General features: G+C 39.4%; 1 protein-coding gene across 1 annotated transcript; it reads left to right on the top strand.

The window, feature by feature from the left end:
• Positions 1–4,926: 4,926 nt before the first annotated feature.
• pth2 (parathyroid hormone 2) lies at positions 4,927–10,412 on the top strand. Its single transcript, XM_034037382.3, has 3 exons — positions 4,927–5,015; positions 7,740–7,849; positions 9,616–10,412. The coding sequence occupies exons 2-3, from the start codon at positions 7,743–7,745 to the stop codon at positions 10,013–10,015; spliced, it is 507 nt and encodes a 168-aa protein (XP_033893273.2). The 5' UTR covers positions 4,927–5,015; positions 7,740–7,742; the 3' UTR covers positions 10,016–10,412.
• The last annotated feature ends 12,259 nt before the right edge of the window (positions 10,413–22,671 follow it).

The raw sequence follows: 22,671 nt of genomic DNA, 5'->3' as shown, positions 1-22,671 counted from the left end.
CTCGCGTTGCTGGTAATAAATCTGTGCGGCGTGTCAACACCAGCGCTCTGAGTCTGCCTCATGATTATTTAGTGATGACTCACACATGAAACACATCACCCTGGTACACGGGCATTTCATTTTTAAAGGGCGGAGACATATTCAGCAGCACAGAGAAACAAAACACTTTACAACTAAGAAAAAAACAGGAACACACTGTAAATCCGATGTATTTGACTCCTAATTATATTAGAACATTTATTCTGTCTCGTGTTTTAATATATATGCTTTTAAAACATTTATATTTTCATGAACTAAATTTGTCCGTTTTTTTTTTCCTTATTACTGATAATAATGGAATTAATGAACTGTTTTATTTATAAATATATATTTTGAGTAAATAATTGAGAGTATTGTTCATTATTGCTTTGCTTGGTGATTTAGGTATTATTATTATTATTATTATTATTATTTTTATTATTATTATTATTATTAATAATAATAATAATAATAATAATAATAATAATAATAATAATAATAATAATAATAATAATAATAATAATATAAGAATAATATGTAGTGGGAAATAAGGGTGAGTACGGTAGCCTATTGCAAATTGGTACTGTGGCGATGTGGCAGGGCAAGCCCTGTCGGTGCACAGGTGTTGGTGTTGGGAATATTGGGTTGGCAGGGAGAGGGTTAAATTTCCAGCCACAGGTGTATAAACAGGGTGATCATGGCTATTAGATAGAATGGTTAGAGTTAATGTTGGTGAAGGTGAGGGTCTGTGTTCTGTGTTCTGTGTTCTGTGTTCTGTGTTCCGTGTTCCGTGCTGTGCCGTCCTGTAGTTTTGTAAATCTTTTATTTTGTTTTGTGCTGTTTGTTATTTGTATATTTATAATTAAAGTGTGCATTAATGTGGCTGAAACTTCAACTTCTGTGTCTGAGTCTCCCTTCCTGGTCAAAACAAGATTGCCAGTGACGCTGTCCTGTCACAACTACCAATATTAAAAAATGTACTGTACTAAACATTTTGACTGGATCACTTTTATATCATTACCCTAAAGTGCTGGTATTTAGCACCGTGCATAGGCTATAAGCATATGATTTGCTGAAGCTACAGTTCTGTAGGAAAACATGTATATATTATGTAAGTATGCGTATATATACTTCGGATGAGATGTAAAACCGAGGTCCTATTTGTAAATGACTCTGCAGCAGCAGTGCTGTTGATGCGTAGATAGTCGCTCCCCCCCAGTCTCTCGGTAAGTCGCTTTGGATAAAAGAGCCTGGTAAATGACTAATTTAATAACAATAATAATAATGTATATAATAGGTTTATAATAAAAATATACAGTATATGCAGTCAAAAATATTTAGCAAATAATACTGGTACACAGCTCTTTCTTATGGAATGTTGTTTTTTTATGATTATTTGTGTAATGCTATGTCTGTTTTGTTTTTGGTGGAAACCCAGTTTCACAACACCCTGCAAACGCTGTGGAAACCCAGTTTCACAACACCCTGCAAACGCTGTGGAAACCCAGTTTCACAAAGCTGTACCATACCAGCTGCAACTCAGAAACATTTAAACATGCCTCCCGTATTTTAATATAAAATAGGTTATTTGCATTTGGAACGAGTATTTCTCTGGCTAAAAGACTACATGGAAACACACACAACCCTAAAGTACTACCAACAGCGAGAAAAAGGTGAGCCTTATTTGTCTTTTTCCATGGAAATTGCCCCTATGTTAACTTCATTAGAACTCATTGCTGTATGTATGTCATTTAACAAGGATTACATTAAATATAACTGGCTTACAAGGTCACAAGATGTCAACACTGCGAGCAGTCTTTGGTCCAATCAGTTCTATGACCTTTTGATCGCTTTAATCTTTAACCTTTCCAACCTGTTTTGAATTAATGTATTCTTGTGTTTTCAAAGATTCTTATTTATTAAGCTGTCAACCCCTTGACTGCAAATCCACATGAATGGAGTGCCAGTTATTCCTGTGGTGTTCTTGCCATTGTTTAAATGTTACCAGAATAAGAAATAATTATTGAATTTAAATTGCAATATAATTATATTGATTAATGACCCTTTTGATATTCCCATCAATTCATACACATGAGAAGAATTCTTCTTGGGTGACTCAGGATCCTAGATTTATAATTTCTCCAACAGAAGCTTGAACTTCAATTGCATATTCAATTGCAAATGATCTAAACAGTAGCTGATCCTGATACCGTTCATACAGTAAACCAGATTTTTGTGGACCTCCTTTCACTGTATTTGTTTGTGTGTGTGTATATATATATATATATATATATATATATATATATATATATATATATATATATATATATATGCATTTTAATTTAGCAAAATGTTAAAAAGCCAACATGCGCTGATAAATCATAAACATATATTACATTGGCATTTCTGCTTCTGGTCTGGTTTTTTAATTTCACTTGGGAAGTTACCCACTGGACTTGGGAAACAAGAAAAAAAAAGAAAACTGAAAAAGTAAGAAATCAAGTGAGAGGAGGCCATTCAACCCATCAATGCTCATCTGATTCCAAATCTTATATCTTTAGTATTAAAATAAAATCTTATGTATTTTCACTTCCTGGATCTGAGAAATCATGTGATGGATACCATTAACTACTGTGACCTTTTAGCCCATAAAAAAAGCTAATCAACACTTTTTAAAAGCACCAATTCTTTCCACCTTAGGTAACTTGAAATAATGTTAGTGTCTCATACTGAAAATACGTCAAAATAGCCATATACAGTATATACACAATATATAATTACTGGACTACCGTTTTGAGTGGAGATTTCCTTCACAGACCTAGGTACAAGTCTAGTGGAAAAGTGTATACTGTTTTAGGTCTTAATAAAAAGTTGTTTTCTAAAAATTTGGGAAGCCAAACTTCTTAATGGAATAGAAAATATGTCCTCCATGTCATTGATAGATTTTACTAGTAGTTTCTTGTACAGGAGCAAGGGCTGCATGGCGGAAGAACCTCAGGAATTGAAATAGGAGTAAGTGCTTGTGACTTCAGTAAAAGGACATGGTTTTCACTTGGTTCACAGAGAGCTGCACTCTCGGAGGTGAGGCCGAACCGATTCACCTCCAAACTCCAAGCTTACAAGGGTCACCTATGAGGGAGGACGGCGCGGCCGAAGTGAGTAGTGAATTTCACTTCCTTTGAGGGGAAACTGGAGAGCTGGAAAAGAGAAATAAACATGCAAAGAGTGCCAGGGGTCTCCCCCAGCTCTTGAAGCCACCTCCGAGGAGTCAAGGCATAATTGCTGCGCTCCGAGGCTGGGAACAAGCTTTGCTTTCCAGAGAGGGAGACTGGCAAGGGTGAAAAAGATTACAGTGAGCAGAAATACAAGAAAATGAAAGATAGTTCTGGTATTTTTTGGCTGATGGTTTCCTCTGGCACTTGGGGACCTTCCTCTTGGAGGACAAGGCCGATGTAGCCGACCCCTAAGGTTAGGAAGTGAGCTTTACTTGTGCCCAAAAGAGAACCCCCAGCTCCCCGCAACAGCACCCCCAATGCAAAGAAAATAGAAGTTAATGAACAACAATTAATAACACAATACTCGATAATACAATATCAAATAAAACAAGAATCATAAAACAATAATCAATGTATTAAAAAAAAAAAAAACTTAAGGACTAATCTCACCGCTCAGCTCAGACGTCTGAAGCAGGAGATCTATAGAGAGAAAGAGCCTCGTCATGCTGTCAGTGATACCGTGAAGGTGTCGGGTTTGCAAGAGGAAGTTTTTGGCAACAGAAATCCAGTCGAGCCAGAAGAATGTTTTTTATTAATAATATGTACGGGGATTGTGGGGTAATTGTCCACATCACAAAAACACCATCAAACTGGGCACTACTGTCACCTTTGTAAGAAAGTTTTAAAAACCTCTAAACCAAATAGCTCATTCCAGGTCAGTCATGAAAAGCTCACATTGCCACCACACTATCCCAGCTTTGTGGACTTCAATCTCCAGTGCTGCCAAACCAGCACCTGTCATAAACTATCCTTCCTGATTTAACACCTGGAACACAAAAGCAGCCCAATTGCCTGTCAACCCACAACAACAAGAAGAAAAGAAAATCTGCCTAAAATGCAAGCCTTCTTCTACTTGCCTCCAATTTTATTTCTTAATATTTATCTGCTTTTCTAATCAGCAAAAAGGGACCAGTTTCAAAAATAAACTCAGCAACCCACCCTAAATCCATCAATTTATTTATCTTAGTCTCAATCTAGTGACAGGTTTGCTAACGGCCTTATCAAATTTAACAAGCATTCCTTATTCCACCCTGTGCAGGCGTAGGAACAGAAAAACAAAGGAAGAAACAACTGACTCAAGTTCTTTGGTAATGTGCACTTACCCATAACTGACATTGGACCACTGAGGTTTAAAGATGCGATTCTCTTTGTCTGTTTTTTTTTTACAGGGATATACAAGGGAAAAATATACAAAGGATATGTAACAAATGATTAACACTTGTCTTTTTTTTAAACAAAAAATGAATAATTCACGACTTGATATTCATTTTTTCATTTTTTTTAAAATTCAGAATGTGTCCAGACCTCGTTAAATCTACGACCTTCAACCTTGCAAGTCAAGTGAATGTGTTCTACCTGCTGTATCTATAAGGATGAACAGGAATGAACTACCCCCCCCCCCCCCCCCTCCCAGTGCTACGTACCCAAGGGAAAAAAATAACGATGACCAAGCTGGCCTCCAGTCTTGTTATTACTTCCTTAAAAACAGACCTTTTACAGTTTAAATAAAACAATCTTTTAATCTCTCTCTCTCTCTCTCTCTCTCTCTCTCTCTCTCTCTCGCTCCCTCCCTCCCTCCCTCTCTCAAACGCCCTTCATCTTTCTTTTGGAGGTACGGTATATAAGACGGGAAACAACATGACAGAAACACTTCTATTTCTACTGAACCCCAGCTGTGCAGCACCTTGAATCTGAGAGCTGGGACCTGTTTTATTCCAAAAGGTAAGACAACCAAATGCATTGCTTTAGTGTAAAGTACACACTAAGCCAGGGTCAGGCGAGATGACAAGAGTCATTGCTTGTATTCTAGTTTCTTCCATGTTATGAGTTCCAGCGATGGCCAGCACTGGTTTTATTTGGTTAGCACTCATCAGAGACTGACATTAGACAGTCTGTTATCCGCTGAGCAGGGATAGAGCAAACAGTGCTTCCTGACATTGCCCTGCAAGACTGCATTGGATGGACCACCCAGGTGGGGACAGAACAGTCTCTAGCACTGCATACGTATCTTTGACCTGTTCAATGCATGGCTGTCAGGACCAAACTGTGTAACGGGTTTGATGTAAACTAAATCCCAGAGTAATTCAAGTTTAGGTTTATGACTGACTTATCCTCTAGAGCTGTAAATATCCAACTTTGTTTTAATGTGACATTAATGTGCAGCGAAGCCCAATAAATGTCTCTGGAGCCAATACATGTCTTTGAAAGGGTTTGATAAAACTACAAGGGCAATCTGTAGTGTAGTTGTCTGGAAGCAAGTACAGACAAAATGCAGCAAATTGATGTTGTATTTAACATGTAACTAAAGCTGTGTATTAGTGTAGTTGCTACTATTGGTTCTATAAGAACTCTTTGGAAATGTTGGACAACTGTGGCATACTGTATGGTCTATTGAATATTAACTATTACATGTATCAAAGCTCCCTTAAAGTAGAGGTCCTCTAAGTGGAAAGGGACAATAGAAACATGTTCTAAAAAGTAACAAAGTGTTTGTAAAATCAAGTTGTATTCCCATGCTTTGTTGCTGTTGTTGGACATATCGTTTGCATTAAACCACAGCACACAACTTATATATAATAGGCATGCAATTTACTATTTATTTTGTACTAATACACTGCAAAAAAAATGTTTAAGTTAATTACCTAATTAATTTAAACCAAATCAATAATTGTTGTTTATCAGCAAGACAATAACCTTGGTAAGAAGTATCTTGTATTTTCTAATATTATTTAAATCAAGACTTAATATTTGTAGTAAGGTGCATTTTTTAAAATCTTAACAGTAACCAGGGTCTCGTTTCTATATACCAGTACAATGTATAAGGTGAATGTGATGACGGGAGCAGCATATATAATAGAAGTGGCGTTTCTATATAACGTTGCTCACACTGCCTGATTGTATTACCTTTTGTATTCCACTGACAGCTACTTACCTCTTGTATTAGTTGCTCTGTAAAAATGACAGTCATTTCTCTCATTGAACTTTGAGAAGCATCTGTTGTAATTATGGACATAGGCAGAGACAGTTACAGAGGGCGTGGGTTCATATTGAACTTATTCACCTCTGCTTCTTCAGCAATATCCGTAAGGTACTGCAATGCTTTCTTTTTGTAATCTTCTTGTCTGCTTTTCTCCTAATACAACCCACAATTTCCCTTTATAATTAGACTCATTGTATATTGTTTTTAATGGGTGGCATATGTTCTAACTGATTTCATAATTAAATAATACATTATCCTTACTAAATAAATCTTTATTGGTCAATTACAATACTGTGTTTGGTGCCGTTCCAAACCTGTCGATGGCATGGGCTTTTCTATGTACACATACAGTATCGGGTACATAGAAACTAGATGTTAGGTCATTTACACTTCTGGCTTCTGCCTCTTCTATGAAGAAGTATGTCCGTAACATACATACCCTGCCACAGCTTTACATTCACAAGCAGAGCTATCAGATGACAAAGTGTTTGCCTGTGACATATACAATATCAACAGCATTACAGAATAGTATACTGTAGAATAAGAGTTGGCAATGAAATGCTTAATCACAATCTGACAAGCAATTCTCCAGATGAATGCAAGCATGTAAGTGTGACAGATGAATGACTGGACATGAGGACCCACCCCATGTCCCAGCATACCATATTCTCAATACTTTATGCTAAATAGTGTTGATATCAAGTTTCGTGACATTTGGATAAGCGGGTCTGCAGATACTATATATGCACAAATAAAACTGTGTCATTCAGATGTCCAAAGGTATAGACAGACATCCCCATATATCTGCAAGAGCTGATATTCTCAATATCTCAATGCTAAATAACGGTTATACCAAGTGTCAAGATAAGTGGTTCTTCAGATATATGTAAAAAGTGTGTGAAGTGTGACATACATACATACATGCATTCAACTGCCTCCACTGTATTCCCTCGTAGTAGATTTCATCCCTGGGGAATTACACAAAAGCAATTTCCAAGACCATTCTGAACACGTTCTCCTTGCGTGGTTCACGTGTTTCTGAATATAGTGGGTAGCTTTAGTGAGCCTACCTGTCTTATTGAAACACAACACCAACTATGATACATATATTGGGCAGCAGTGTGGAGTAGTGGTTAGGGCTTTGGACTCTTGACCGGAGGGTTGTGGGTTCAATCCCAGGTGGAGGACACTGATGCTGTAACCTTGAGCAAGGTACTTTACCTAGATTGCTCCAGTAAAAACCCAACTGTATAAATGGGTAATTGTATGTAAAAATAATGTGATATCTTCTAACAATTGTAAGTCGCCCTGGATAAGGGCGTCTGCTAAGAACTAAATAATAAATAATAAATAAATCCACAAGTAAACACTGCGCGGCATGCTTTCATCTACTGTCTTCAGTTCAGAAAGAGATTCCAGTGTGTTCCCTATATACCATACATTTATTCATTTGACTGTTTCTTCAGATAATGAAGACCCTTTCTGCACCTCGGTCCAGGTCCCTGTGCTTGGCTCTTCTGCTGTCAGGCGTGCTGTCTTCTGGATACACTCTCCCTCACCTCCGCAGCTTAGACAGGTAAGGAGGCCATAACGAGAGGCTACAGCAAGACCCAAATATACTGGGGAAATACTGGCTACCGAGTGTCCTCTATACAAGTGGTAGGCTGTGCAAATATTGTATACTAAAGATCATTATATTAGATCATAAGAGACAGAATTATCCCAAAAAGTTACCTGGAAACAGAAGGCTTGAGTTTTAAATAATTGTTTTTATTTATTTTTTATTTTACACATACCAGGAAAAATTAATTACGTTGCATGCCATGCTTGTTATCATGAGGGACCTGGGAAACACAACATTGAGAAATAAACATTTTCCATTTCCACACACTGTTCTAATCAGTCAGTCGCTACATACACTTTGAAAAGAATGAACCAACTTTAACCCAGAACGACCATCATCTTGGGCACAGTACAGTATATGCCCGAGTACCTGTAATTATATTAATCACTAGTGTTTTTGTGTCTGCAAAATGATTTCCTTGTATCTTTTGCAACAATCTTGTAGGTTATCTGGTAGCAATGAACCCCATTGCCTATGTACTGTACTGATTAAGGTATTATTTATAACATTAATTGAAGTAAAAAGTAAATGTACAGGTTGTCATTTCGTCTGGTAACAGTTCCCTGGAACTTCAGTGTTTTTAATAGCTTTGGTTGCATAGGGAATAATATTTCAGCCGTCCTGCTGGGGGACTGAATAGCCAATTTGAAATCTGATAGTGACTTGAAGGTTAGGACTAAGTTAGGTTATTATGAGATTTCTGCGTAGATGACCCTGCAAGCATGGATTTTTATGAAGCATGTGGCCCCCGGACAAATAGAGAATGTGTGTGACAGTCACACTTGATGCTTCATATTTTCCTATTGCTCTTAATAATAGTAAAACTTTATTCTGCAGGTTGGTTTCAAAATTATTTCTGTTATGAAAGGAAAACTATATGTAACAGAGAGGAGGCTGGGCTGGGCAGGCGAGCGTCTTAACCACAATGCAAAAGAGCCGGGCTTTATGGTTTTAGAGCGTTAACACCCTCTCATCTCATCTCACTGTCGGGACATTCCGTAACGGCAGTGTATCACACAACACCACCCGTTACACATACATTCACTTTTTATAAATCACAATATCAAAGATTCTACCAGTAAACACAGAACTACACCGTAAGTTCAATGTGGGGGAGGACATCTGTACAGGGGATAAGATGTTCTGGAACTTTGACAAACAATTTCTCAAAACAATTTATAATTCCTTGCTTTCTGATTACTTTAAAAAGGAGGCTGTGTGGTCCAGTGGTTAAAGAAAAGGGCTTGTAACCAGGAGGTCCCTGGTTCAAATCCCACCTCAGCCACTGACTCATTGTGTGACCCTGAGCAAGTCACTTAACCATTTCTGCAGCTGATGCATAGTTCACACACCCTAGTCTCTGTTAGTTGTCTTGGATAAAGGCGTCTGCTAAATAAACTAATAATAATTTTATTTTTGTTTTAGCATTTTTGTAAGCAACCATAACCACATACTGCACAAAGTTAACTACATTCAAGCATCACAGAAAAAACATTAGTTTGTCTTACAAAATGGTGTTACCAATGATTGTGTCTACATATCCTACAATGTCATGCAGTGAGTAAATATACTTTGTTGTGACAGGGTGTGTTTTTTATGTTTACTTTTGTTTATTTGCCTTTTTCTTTCTTTATTGAGGATGCTGCAGTGTAAGGTGTTGTACATGACTGAGTATATTACAATCATCTCTATCCTTCTCCTGTCAATCTCTCTGCCAGCTCCAGCCTCTCTTCACCTCCAATCAGTGAAGATAATGATTCTCCAAGACGCCACACCCAGTGGGAGGTGCTCTACCCTTCCATCTCCCTTCGTGATTGGAGCGTTCAAATGATGTCCCCACCGGAACTCCCCGCCCCCAAGCTCAAACCCCGCCTCCTATCTGCTCTGGCCTGGCTGCCCAGCAGTCAATCAGAGGAAGAGTCCCTGGTCCGAGAAGCAGGGTTGGGCAAGAGCTGGCCCTCTGATTGGTCAGCGCAGGCTGCCGACACGGAGAAGAGGAATATAGTGGTAGCAGATGACGCAGCGTTTAGAGAAAAAAGCAAACTACTGACAGCCATGGAGAGACAGAAATGGCTCAACTCCTACATGCAGAAACTGCTGGTCGTCAATTCACAGTAAAAACAACAGCATATTTCATACAAAACCATTGATTTCTTCACCTGTCCTTTTCATTTTAGGTCTATTTTATAATAAAAATAAAAAAATCTCAGTAATTAAAAGTAAGTTGAGTTATATGACTGAGTTGACTAATGAAATTCTAATAAACTTTTTCTTCCTCTCTCTTTCCAGTCTTTGTCCCTATTTCTCTGTTCCACTTTCTCTCCCTCTCAAACCTCATGGAGAACAGATTTGAAAGAGGACGGGTCGTTACCACGGGTTGATGCTCTCATAGCTTTTGAAAGGGCACAGGGGTCGTTACCACGGGTTGATGCTCTCATAGCTTTTGAAAGGGCACAGGGGTCGTTACCACGGGTTGATGCTCTCATAGCTTTTGAAAGGGCACAGGGGTCGTTACCACGGGTTGATGCTCTCATAGCTTTTGAAAGGGCACAGGGGTCGTTACCACGGGTTGATGCTCTCATAGCTTTTGAAAGGGCACAGGGGTCGTTACCACGGGTTGATGCTCTCATAGCTTTTGAAAGGGCACAGGGGTCGTTACCACGGGTTGATGCTCTCATAGCTTTTGAAAGGGCACAGGGGTCGTTACCACGGGTTGATGCTCTCATAGCTTTTGAAAGGGCACAGGGGTCGTTACCACGGGTTGATGCTCTCATAGCTTTTGAAAGGGCACAGGGGTCGTTACCACGGGTTGATGCTCTCATAGCTTTTGAAAGGGCACAGGGGTCGTTACCACGGGTTGATGCTCTCATAGCTTTTGAAAGGGCACAGGGGTCGTTACCACGGGTTGATGCTCTCATAGCTTTTGAAAGGGCACAGGGGTCGTTACCACGGGTTGATGCTCTCATAGCTTTTGAAAGGGCACAGGGGTCGTTACCACGGGTTGATGCTCTCATAGCTTTTGAAAGGGCACAGGGGTCGTTACCACGGGTTGATGCTCTCATAGCTTTTGAAAGGGCACAGGGGTCGTTACCACGGGTTGATGCTCTCATAGCTTTTGAAAGGGCACAGGGGTCGTTACCATGGGTTGATGCTCCGCAGTGGTGGAACGACCTTCCTACAGATGTCAGGACTGCCCAGTCCCTGACCACATTCCGGCGCCTCCTTAAGACTCACCTCTTCAAACAGCACCTGTAGAACTCCTCTGTTGTATCCTGGGACACTATCACCCTTCATTTAAATATGCTTTATTTTGCTCTTATCTGCCCCCTATTTTACTGCATTTAATCCTGTACCTCAGAATATTGTAATCTGCCAAGTGTTTAATCTGTAGTATTTTGTACTTAATCATATCCTGATGTAACTATCACTATTTAATCATATCCTGATGTAACTTTCACTATTATCTGCTGTATATTGAATTGTGGTTTGTCACACTTGAGAATTATTGTATTTCTTGTTCTTATTGTATGACTTATATTGTAACACTTGAATGTATTTGCTTGCGATTGTAAGTCGCCCTGGATAAGGGCGTCTGCTAATAAATAAATAATAATAATAATAATAATGCTCTCATAGCTTTTGAAAGGGCACAGGGGTCGTTACCATGGGTTGATGCTCTCATAGCTTTTGAAAGGGCACAGGGGTCGTTACCATGGGTTGATGCTCTCATAGCTTTTGAAAGGGCACAGGGGTCGTTACCATGGGTTGATGCTCTCATAGCTTTTGAAAGGGCACAGGGGTCGTTACCACGGGTTGATGCTCTCATAGCTTTTGAAAGGGCACAGGGGTCGTTACCATGGGTTGATGCTCTCATAGCTTTTGAAAGGGCACAGGGGTCGTTACCACGGGTTGATGCTCTCATAGCTTTTGAAAGGGCACAGGGGTCGTTACCACGGGTTGATGTTCTCATAGCTTTTGAAAGAGGATGGGTCGTTACCACGGGCTAATGCCCTCATAGCTTTTGAAATATATAACCCTTCCCTGGTTAGGTGGATAACAATGCTTAACTAGCTAATGTATGCAACTGGAAAGCTAGATGAACACACTATGTAACACAATTTTTGTTCCTGGGTAGTAAGTGTTATTTCCTAATTGCTTATGCCTCAAAAGTATAGAAAATGGCTATTATTCCCCACAAACTTTGCTTTTGTGACCAGGACAGTGATATTTTGAATTTCCAATGAGAAAACGGGTGAATTTGTGTCTTTTCGTTCACATAAAGTCAGAAAAAAAAAACATATGAATCCAAATTAACATGTATTTATACTAAAGTAATACAAAAATGACTACAAAAGATTTAGAAGTGAGTAGTTTTTCGAGATTTACGATTATACTGTAAATCACTTTCACGAATCAGCCCCCAAATGTAGTCTCCCATCATGTTCTCGTTATACTGTCCTTGGTAGCGGCGTTCAAAGTCCAGTATATCCTGGTGGAAGCGCTCGCCTTGCTCCTCCGAGTACGCTCCCATGTTCTCCTTGAATTTATCAAGATGAGCATCAAGGATATGGACTTTGAGGGACATCCTACAGCCCATTGTGCCGTAGTTCTTCACCAGAGTCTCAACCAGCTCCACATAGTTTTCGGCCTTGTGATTGCCCAGGAAGCCCCGAACCACTGCGACAAAGCTGTTCCAAGCCGCTTTCTCCTTACTAGTGAGCTTCTTGGGGAATTCATTGCACTCCAGGCTCGGCATTGGACTTGGTGAGACCAAGATCTCTAATCAAGTCATTGAGGTCTTTTTGGTTGGGGTAGTATGGGTTTCTTTCCTCAGCTCCACCTCTGAAATTGTCATCTGGATCTAGAACGTCTTCCTCGCTCTCTGACTTGCTGCTCTCTTCTAAAGACGGCTGCTCTCTCTCCGGAGGAGTGGGTACGGGGAGCTCATGGCAGTGTGGCACCGGGGCGATGGATGAAGGAAGGTCCAGATACATGATAGCAGGTGCATTCTTGCCAGTCCGACGTTTGGAAGGGTCCACCATGCAGTTGCTTGAGTGGTCAGTGGGTTCCCGCCAAATTCTTGGGATAGCGAACTTCATGGCTCTCTTTTCCCCTCTGTACCATCCTACAAAAATACATTTATTTCACCCATGACTAATGTGTAAGAGATTCTCGCAACATTTTTCATATATGATATATTTTTTCAATAATATTGAAAATTGTAAAACATTTTAAAATTAAAAACTTTTACAATTTTAAAAATTTTAACAAATTTTATAACATAAAATTCCGTGCAACAATTGTCCATCTTACCTTCCAGAGTTTTTTTTGCAGTGCTCGCAGGTGAAATGAGGTGCTCAGGGTTTGTCTTGATCCCCGACAGGCATGCCGAAATATGCCTTGTAGGCTTCACACATCTTAGCAGATGCTTCCACGGAGTACTTTTTCGCTCTTGTCTTGATAAATTGGCCGCAGACATAGCAAAATACGTCTGCCGGATGCTTGCAGCCTCTTGATGCCATCTCAGAAAAATGCAGATATGTATCCACTTAGGCAGCTGGAACTAAACTGAACTGGTGGTCTTAAGGCCCCTGTATTTATACTACTATTTATATTACTGGAAAGTTCTAGAAAGTTCTAGAAGTTACTCCAAGTTTACTCAGCACTGAATCTATCTGGAATGTTCTGGAAAATAGGTAAATTTCAAAATATCACTGTCCTGGTCACAAGAGCAAAGTTTGTGGGGAATAATAATCATTTTTTATACTTTTGAGGCATAAGCAATTAGGAAATAACACTTACTACCCAGGAACAAACAAACAAAAAAAATTGTTACACGGTGACACCATATCCACGAAGGATCTATTTGTGTTGCTTGTTCTTTTCTTATCTATGTCATTCATGCTCACAATGAGCATTGTCTCCAGTCTGTTTTTAATAGCTTTCTGTCCCAGGTCAACATAGTGACAACTGTAAATGTCCTCATTGGTTTCACCTGGTTAAATAAAGGGAATGATTTCTTGAAAAATGATAACTTCTGCAAATTTTAAACACTCGTGCAAACTTAGTCAAAACATGCAAATGCAAAATGTATGTTATTTATTTGTTTTAGAAAGTGGTACAGATCAGATTATTTTTTCATAGAGCTATGAATCCGTTTGCAATGTGCTTGTTTCGTGATGGAGCTCTGCTAACACGAAGTAAAGCCCCGGAGCGACTACAACATAAAATACATAAACTAACTGAGATCACAAGACAGGCAGCAAATGTAATTTAACAGTTTATTTACAGAAAAAGAACAACGTGCTCAATCGAAAAATGTTTTTGGATCGATCAAGAAAACTGAAAATACTTTTCAGAATATTTAATGTGCGTATGTTAGGACCCCAAGCCAAAATACAACCCAAATCGGGATCGGGTCGACCAGTGGTTGGTTCCTTTGTCAATCTTATGCATTGACCAATGAGAGCCAGCAAGGAGTTTTTTTTTTGCTTGGTAAACAGAAAAACTGGAGCCCTGTGAAAATCTTTGTATTTTATTTATTTATTTATAATATATTGTTTTATTTGGGGAAGAATTATTTAATTTCATCTATTCAAATCGACATCTATAAACCTGGCTTTCTTAACACATCACAAAGGCAGAATATAAATCCTGCACACTTATTTGTGCAATTAAAAAAAAACAAAAAACAACATGTACAATTATTTGTGGCAATACAACTATTTCAATTGGATCTCGCTAATTTAAATGATTTCACAGAGGCCGGGATGCAAAAAATAAGTAGGCGGGACAAAAGGGTGAGGTGGGGATTACTGAGACCAGTATTGCGCTGCCCATGTGACTGACAGAGCTATTGCAGATGCTCATATGAAACAGGTACTGCGCATGCTCATATGACCAAGGGATGCATTTTCTGAGAAGATGAACTTTGAAATTTGTTTGTAAAAGTGTTTTTTTCCCTGTATTTTCATTTTCTTGCTTTTTAAAAAATGTCTCTTAAACTCTTGTTATTGGTCTTAACCTCATTGTTTCCAAGTTTTCGTCCCAAATAGCATCATGACTGAGAAAAAACAGGCAGTAATGAGGCCAGTTTACAACCAATAGCATTATTATTATTTATTTCTTAGCAGACACCCCTATCCAGGGCAACTTACAATTGTTACAAGATATCTCATTATTCTTACATACAGTTACCCATTTATAGAATTGGGTTTTTTTCTGGAGCAATCTAGGTAAAGTACCTTGTTCAAGGGTACAGCAGCAGTGTCCCCACAGGGGATTGAACCCACGACCCTCCGGTCAAGAATCCAGAGCCCTAACCACTACTCCACACTGCACTTTGTCAACATTTTTCTTATTGAAGTAAATTATACACACTATGCAATGCAAGTATTTTTAAAGCACGGCATTGGATAACAAAATCGAAAATGTCGTTCCAGCAAGTCTCATTTTATACTGAGAAGTGTCATCGTTTTCACTGAAACCTTTGTTTTAAAAGTGGGTAAGGCTGTAACGCTGACCGAATTGCTCTGCTGCCACTTCTGATATTCCAGTTAAGTAAACATTTCACAGTTACATACTGTTACTGCTTTTTTTTTTTTTTTTTTAATTTAAAAAAGGGTCAGTAGCAGCTAGGGACATTCAGACTATTCTTTCAGATCATTGAAAAACATGTCATTGTAGCAGGATAGCGTCAAGAATGAGACTCAGCCCAGAAAGCTGCAGTTTAAAGCACTGGTGCGCACAATTAAACAAAAACACAGGAACAAATAAAACGGACACAAGGGCCAAAAAACAAGGGCAAACTAAACACTACAATATGTGCCTGTAGGCTGTGCATTCGCCTTGACTATAGACTGCATAAATCACTGTACAAAAACTAACCAGCTCAAACACCTTCACTACAGACTTCATAAATCACTGTAGACAAACTAACCGATAGGAGGCTGTGTGGTCCAGTGGTTAAAGAAAAGGGCTTGTAACCAGGAGGTCCCCGGTTCAAATACCACCTCAGCCACTGACTCATTGTGTGACCCTGAGCAAGTCATTTAACCTCCTTGTGCTCTGTCTTTCAGGTGTGATGTAATTGTAAGTGACTCTGCGGCTGATGCATAGTTCACACACCCTAGTCTCTGTAAGTCGCTTTGGATAAAGGCGTCTGCTAAATAAACAAATAATAATAACCATCATCAGCTCAAACACCTTCACTACAGACTTCATAAATCACCACAAAAACTAACCAGCTCAAACACCTTCACTACAGAAATCACTGTACACAAACTAACAAACTCTCCTCTCATACACCTTCACTACAGACTTCATAAATCACCATACACAAACTCTCCTCTCATACACCTTCAGTACAGACTTCATGAATCACCATACACAAACTAACAAACTCTCCTCTCATACACCTTCACTACAGACTTCATAAATCACTGTACACAAACTAACAAACTCTCCTCTCATACACCTTCACTACAGACTTTATAAATCACCGTACACAAACTAACAAACTCTCCTCTCATACACCTTCACTACAGACTTTATAAATCACTGTACACAAACTAACAAACTCTCCTCTCATACACCTTCACTACAGACTTTATAAATCACCGTACACAAACTAACAAACTCTCCTCTCATACACCTTCACTACAGACTTCATAAATCACTGTACACAAACTAACCAGCTCAAACACCTTCACTACAGAAATCACCACACAAACTAACAAACTCTCCTCTCATACACCTTCACTACAGACTTTATAAATCACTGTACACAAACTAACAAACTCTCCTCTCATACACCTTCACTACAGACTCCATAAATCACCGTACACAAACTAACAAACTCTCCTCTCATACACCTTCACTACAGACTTTATAAATCACCGTACACAAACTAACAAACTCTCCTCTCATACACCTTCACTACAGACTTTATAAATCACCGTACACAAACTAACAAACTCTCCTCTCGTACACCTTCACTACAGACTTTATAAATCACCGTACACAAACTCACCAGCTCTCCTCTCATACACCTTCACTACAGAAATCACCGTACACAAACTAACAAACTCTCCTCTCATACACCTTCACTACAGACTCCATAAATCACCGTACACAAACTAACAAACTCTCCTCTCATACACCTTCACTACAGACTTTATAAATCACCGTACACAAACTAACAAACTCTCCTCTCATACACCTTCACTACAGACTTTATAAATCACCGTACACAAACTAACAAACTCTCCTCTCATACACCTTCACTACAGACTCCATAAATCACCGTACACAAACTAACAAACTCTCCTCTCATACACCTTCACTACAGACTTTATAAATCACCGTACACAAACTAACAAACTCTCCTCTCATACACCTTCACTACAGACTTCATAAATCACCATACACAAACTAACAAACTCTCCTCTCATACACCTTCACTACAGACTTTTTTAAAATCACTGTACAGAAACTAACCAGCTCTCCTCTCATACACCTTCACTACAGACTTTTTTAAAATCACTGTACAGAAACTAACCAGCTCTCCTCTCATACACCTTCACTACAGACTTTATAAATCACCGTACACAAACTAACAAACTCTCCTCTCATACACCTTCACTACAGACTTCATAAATCACCATACACAAACTAACAAACTCTCCTCTCATACACCTTCACTACAGACTTCATAAATCACCATACACAAACTAACAAACTCTCCTCTCATACACCTTCACTACAGACTTTTTTAAAATCACTGTACAGAAACTAACCAGCTCTCCTCTCATACACCTTCACTACAGACTTTTTTAAAATCACTGTACAGAAACTAACCAGCTCTCCTCTCATACACCTTCACTACAGACTTTATAAATCACTGTACACAAACTAACAAACTCTCCTCTCATACACCTTCACTACAGACTTCATAAATCACCTTACACAAACTAACCAGCTCAAACACCTTCACTACAGAAATCACCACACAAACTCACCAGCTCTCCTCTCATACACCTTCACTACAGACTTTATAAATCACTGTACACAAACTCACCAGCTCTCCTCTCATACACCTTCACTACAGACTTTATAAATCACTGTACACAAACTCACCAGCTCTCCTCTCATACACCTTCACTACAGACTTTATAAATCACTGTACACAAACTCACCAGCTCTCCTCTCATACACCTTCACTACAGACTTTATAAATCACTGTACACAAACTCACCAGCTCTCCTCTCATACACCTTCACTACAGACTTTATAAATCACTGTACACAAACTCACCAGCTCTCCTCTCATACACCTTCACTACAGACTTTATAAATCACTGTACACAAACTCACCAGCTCTCCTCTCATACACCTTCACTACAGACTTTATAAATCACTGTACACAAACTCACCAGCTCTCCTCTCATACACCTTCACTACAGACTTTATAAATCACTGTACACAAACTAACAAACTCTCCTCTCATACACCTTCACTACAGACTTCATAAATCACTGTACACAAACTCACCAGCTCTCCTCTCATACACCTTCACTACAGACTTTATAAATCACTGTACACAAACTAACAAACTCTCCTCTCATACACCTTCACTACAGACTCCATAAATCACTGTACACAAACTCACCAGCTCTCCTCTCATACACCTTCACTACAGACTTTATAAATCACTGTACACAAACTCACCAGCTCTCCTCTCATACACCTTCACTACAGACTTTATAAATCACTGTACACAAACTAACAAACTCTCCTCTCATACACCTTCACTACAGACTTCATAAATCACTGTACACAAACTAACAAACTCTCCTCTCATACACCTTCACTACAGACTTTATAAATCACCGTACACAAACTCACCAGCTCTCCTCTCATACACCTTCACTACAGACTTTATAAATCACTGTACACAAACTCACCAGCTCTCCTCTCATACACCTTCACTACAGACTTCATAAATCACTGTACACAAACTCACCAGCTCTCCTCTCATACACCTCTCCAGACAAAGGGCTTTCCCTTCCTTAAATACAGTGTGGCTGGAGCCTAATTAACCATTAATCATTCAATTAAGACTCCAGCCACATTCTCACATGTAGGCTGGCATGGAGGATTTTAACCCCCTCCCTGTCAACCTTATATTCCCAACACACACACACTGTTTACATTTAGGGCTTTCACCCTGCCACAGTCATTCATTGCATGGGTTTTACAAAAAGGGCCAGGGGTAAGAATGCAGTTTAACTTTATTTTAGATCAAGGGTGCCCAAAGCGCGGCCCGACAGCCCCTTTAATACGGCCCGCAGCGTCTCTCCAGTTGAACCTTATATGTGGCCCGCAATGAACAGAGCAGCTGCCGAGCACTTGATTCCCAGCAGCCTTTGCAGCAGTGGTGCAGAGCGGCTTGTTGATATGAAGCAGCATGCTGGGGAGCAGGATTATGTAGGAACTCGCATCATAATAGAGGAATATTTTTATTCTGAGTCCACCCCACATACTGTGTGTGCAGACGGTAATGATATTCTTCACAATGCATTGAATAGCTTGTTATAGTCACTGACAACATGAATAAATGCTAATGATATAATTTTACAATTTCTTAAATTATTATTATTTATTATTATTTATTTCTTAGCAGACGCCCTTATCCAGGGCGACTTACAATTGTTACAAGATATCACATTATACATTATTTCACATTATACAGATATCACATTATTTTTACATACAATTACCCATTTATACAGTTGGGTTTTTACTGGAGCAATCTAGGTAAAGTACCTTGCTCAAGGGTACAACAGCAGTGTCCTCCACTGGGGATTGAACCCACAACCCTCCGGTCAAGAGTCCAGAGCCCTAACCACTACTCCACACTGCTCCCAGATGTCATTGGCATGGTTAATAAATGCAAATTTTTTTTTTTATGTTTTAAATGTACTTTTATCAACAATAGCAATATAGTAAATGATTCAATACTTGTAATTTATTGAATTTATTGTCACTGGCAACAGGAATAAATGCTACTGCCATGGGTTAATGTTATTGATAGAGGGAGTAAATACTAAGAAAGGGTTTACATTTATTAAGTTTGCAATGTTTTAAGCTGAAATATTGAAATGGCTAGCAACACAAATAAATGCACCTGAAAAAAGGTGCTTGAAATTTGCAGCCCATGCAATTTGGTCACATTGCGTCCCAGGGTCCCACAATGCCCTCTGCTCTGTAGACTTTGGGCACCCCTGCTTTAGAGCGTCCATCCGCATACATCTCAACAGATCTGATACATACTTTCAACCTCCAGTTAACTTTCATACATTATTCCACCTGCTTTCCACAAAGAATGACACTTTGTATCTATAAACCAATGGACATAAACTGCTAAATAAGCACCACATTCCAGTGAATGTTGAAAGTGGAAATATTTAGTGAAGATTTAACTTGTTTACACAGATAATCATGAATAAAATAAAATAAAAGGGGATAGCATCTCACTTTCATCTTGGCACATTTGTCAACACCGGCCGGTAAGTCTAATATTTTTGCTTAGTCAGGTTAATTCACAATAACCAAAAGATTGCTCAGTCTCTCATCTCCAGTAGCTGTGTGCAGGTATGTTATAGATTGCTCAGTCTCTCATCTCCAGTAGCTGTGTGCAGGTATGTTATAGATTGCTCAGTCTCTCATCCCCAGTAGCTGTGTACAGGTATGTTATAGATTGCTCAGTCTCACATCTCCAGTAGCTGTGTGCAGGTATGTTATAGATTGCTCAGTCTCTCATCCTTAGTAGCTGTGTCCAGGTATGTTAAAGATTGCTCAGTCTCTCATCTCCAGTAGCTGTGTACAGGTATGTTAAAGATTGCTCAGTCTCTCATCTCCAGTAGCTGTGTACAGGTATGTTAAAGATTGCTCAGTCTCTCATCTCCAGTAGCTGTGTACAGGTATGTTATAGATTGCTCAGTCTCTCATCTCCAGTAGCTGTGTACAGGTATGTTAAAGATTGCTCAGTCTCTCATCTCCAGTAGCTGTGTGCAGGTATGTTATAGATTGCTCAGTCTCTCATCCTCAGTAGCTGTGTACAGGTATGTTAAAGATTGTTCAGTCTCTCATCTCCAGTAGCTGTGTGCAGGTATGTTAAAGATTGCTCAGTCTCTCATCTCCAGTAGCTGTCTGCAGGTATGTTATAGATTGCTCAGTCTCTCATCTCCAGTAGCTGTGTGCAGGTATGTTATAGATTGCTCAGTCTCTCATCTCCAGTAGCTGTGTGCAGGTATGTTATAGATTGCTCAGTCTCTCATCTCCAGTAGCTGTCTGCAGGTATGTTATAGATTGCTCAGTCTCTCATCTCCAGTAGCTGTGTGCAGGTATGTTATAGATTGCTCAGTCTCTCATCTCCAGTAGCTGTCTGCAGGTATGTTATAGATTGCTCAGTCTCTCATCTCCAGTAGCTGCGTGCAGGTATGTTATAGATTGCTCAGTCTCTCATCTCCAGTAGCTGTGTCCAGGTATGTTAAAGATTGCTCAGTCTCTCATCTCCAGTAGCTGTGTGCAGGTATGTTATAGATTGCTCAGTCTCTCATCCTTAGTAGCTATGTACAGGTATGTTAAAGATTGCTCAGTCTCTCATCTCCAGTAGCTGTGTACAGGTATGTTAAAGATTGCTCAGTCTCTCATCTCCAGTAGCTGTGTGCAGGTATGTTAAAGATTGCTCAGTCTCTCATCTCCAGTAGCTGTACGCAGGTATGTTAAAGATTGCTCAGTCTCTCATCTCCAGTAGCTGTGTGCAGGTATGTTATAGATTGCTCAGTCTCTCATCCCCAGTAGCTGTGTGCAGGTATGTTATAGATTGCTCAGTCTCTCATCCTTAGTAGCTGTGTACAGGTATGTTAAAGATTGCTCAGTCTCTCATCTCCAGTAGCTGTGTACAGGTATGTTAAAGATTGCTCAGTCTCTCATCTCCAGTAGCTGTGTGCAGGTATGTTAAAGATTGCTCAGTCTCTCATCTCCAGTAGCTGTGTGCAGGTATGTTATAGATTGCTCAGTCTCTCATCCCCAGTAGCTGTGTACAGGTATGTTAAAGATTGCTCAGTCTCTCATCTCCAGTAGCTGTGTACAGGTATGTTAAAGATTGCTCAGTCTCTCATCTCCAGTAGCTGTGTACAGGTATGTTAAAGATTGCTCAGTCTCTCATCTCCAGTAGTTGTGTGCAGGTATGTTATAGATTGCTCAGTCTCTCATCTCCAGTAGCTGTGTGCAGGTATGTTAAAGATTGCTCAGTCTCTCATCTCCAGTAGCTGTGTGCAGGTATGTTAAAGATTGCTCAGTCTCTCATCTCCAGTAGCTGTACGCAGGTATGTTTTGACCCTTTTCATGCACAAAAATAACCTTTCATTTGCAGAACTAATACCAACATCTGCATACAGCGAAAATATGTTAGAAAAATAAATCCATTGATTTTCAAGTATAACGTTGCCTAATCATTTATTTCCATATAAATGCATATTCAATCAATGTGACATTTAAAAACAGTAATTATAACACTAAAGGGTAGATGTACTAAAGTGTTACGTCTGTCGCAATCGTTGCAAACCACTTGCAAACCAGTCGGACGTGCAGCGTGAAATGTATTAAACAAACGCAACGCTGTTTGCATCATTTTAATTAATGCTTTGCAGCCGCAGTTCTTATTTGTGCTTTAGCCTTAAATGAATATGTAATTCTGGGCGTTCTGCA

The sequence above is a fragment of the Acipenser ruthenus genome, chromosome 15 (genome assembly GCF_902713425.1).
Source record: "Acipenser ruthenus chromosome 15, fAciRut3.2 maternal haplotype, whole genome shotgun sequence".
Lineage (NCBI taxonomy): Eukaryota > Metazoa > Chordata > Actinopteri > Acipenseriformes > Acipenseridae > Acipenser > Acipenser ruthenus.
This window is presented reverse-complemented; position numbering and strand designations above follow the sequence as displayed.

Coding starts and splice junctions, on each gene's coding strand:
- pth2 (XM_034037382.3), top strand. CDS start 7,743: ATGAAGACCCTTTCTGCACCTCGGTCCAGGTCCCTGTGCTTGGCTCTT. Junction 7,850..9,615: donor CACCTCCGCAGCTTAGACAG/GTAAGGAGGCCA, acceptor TCTCTCTGCCAG/CTCCAGCCTCTCTTCACCTC.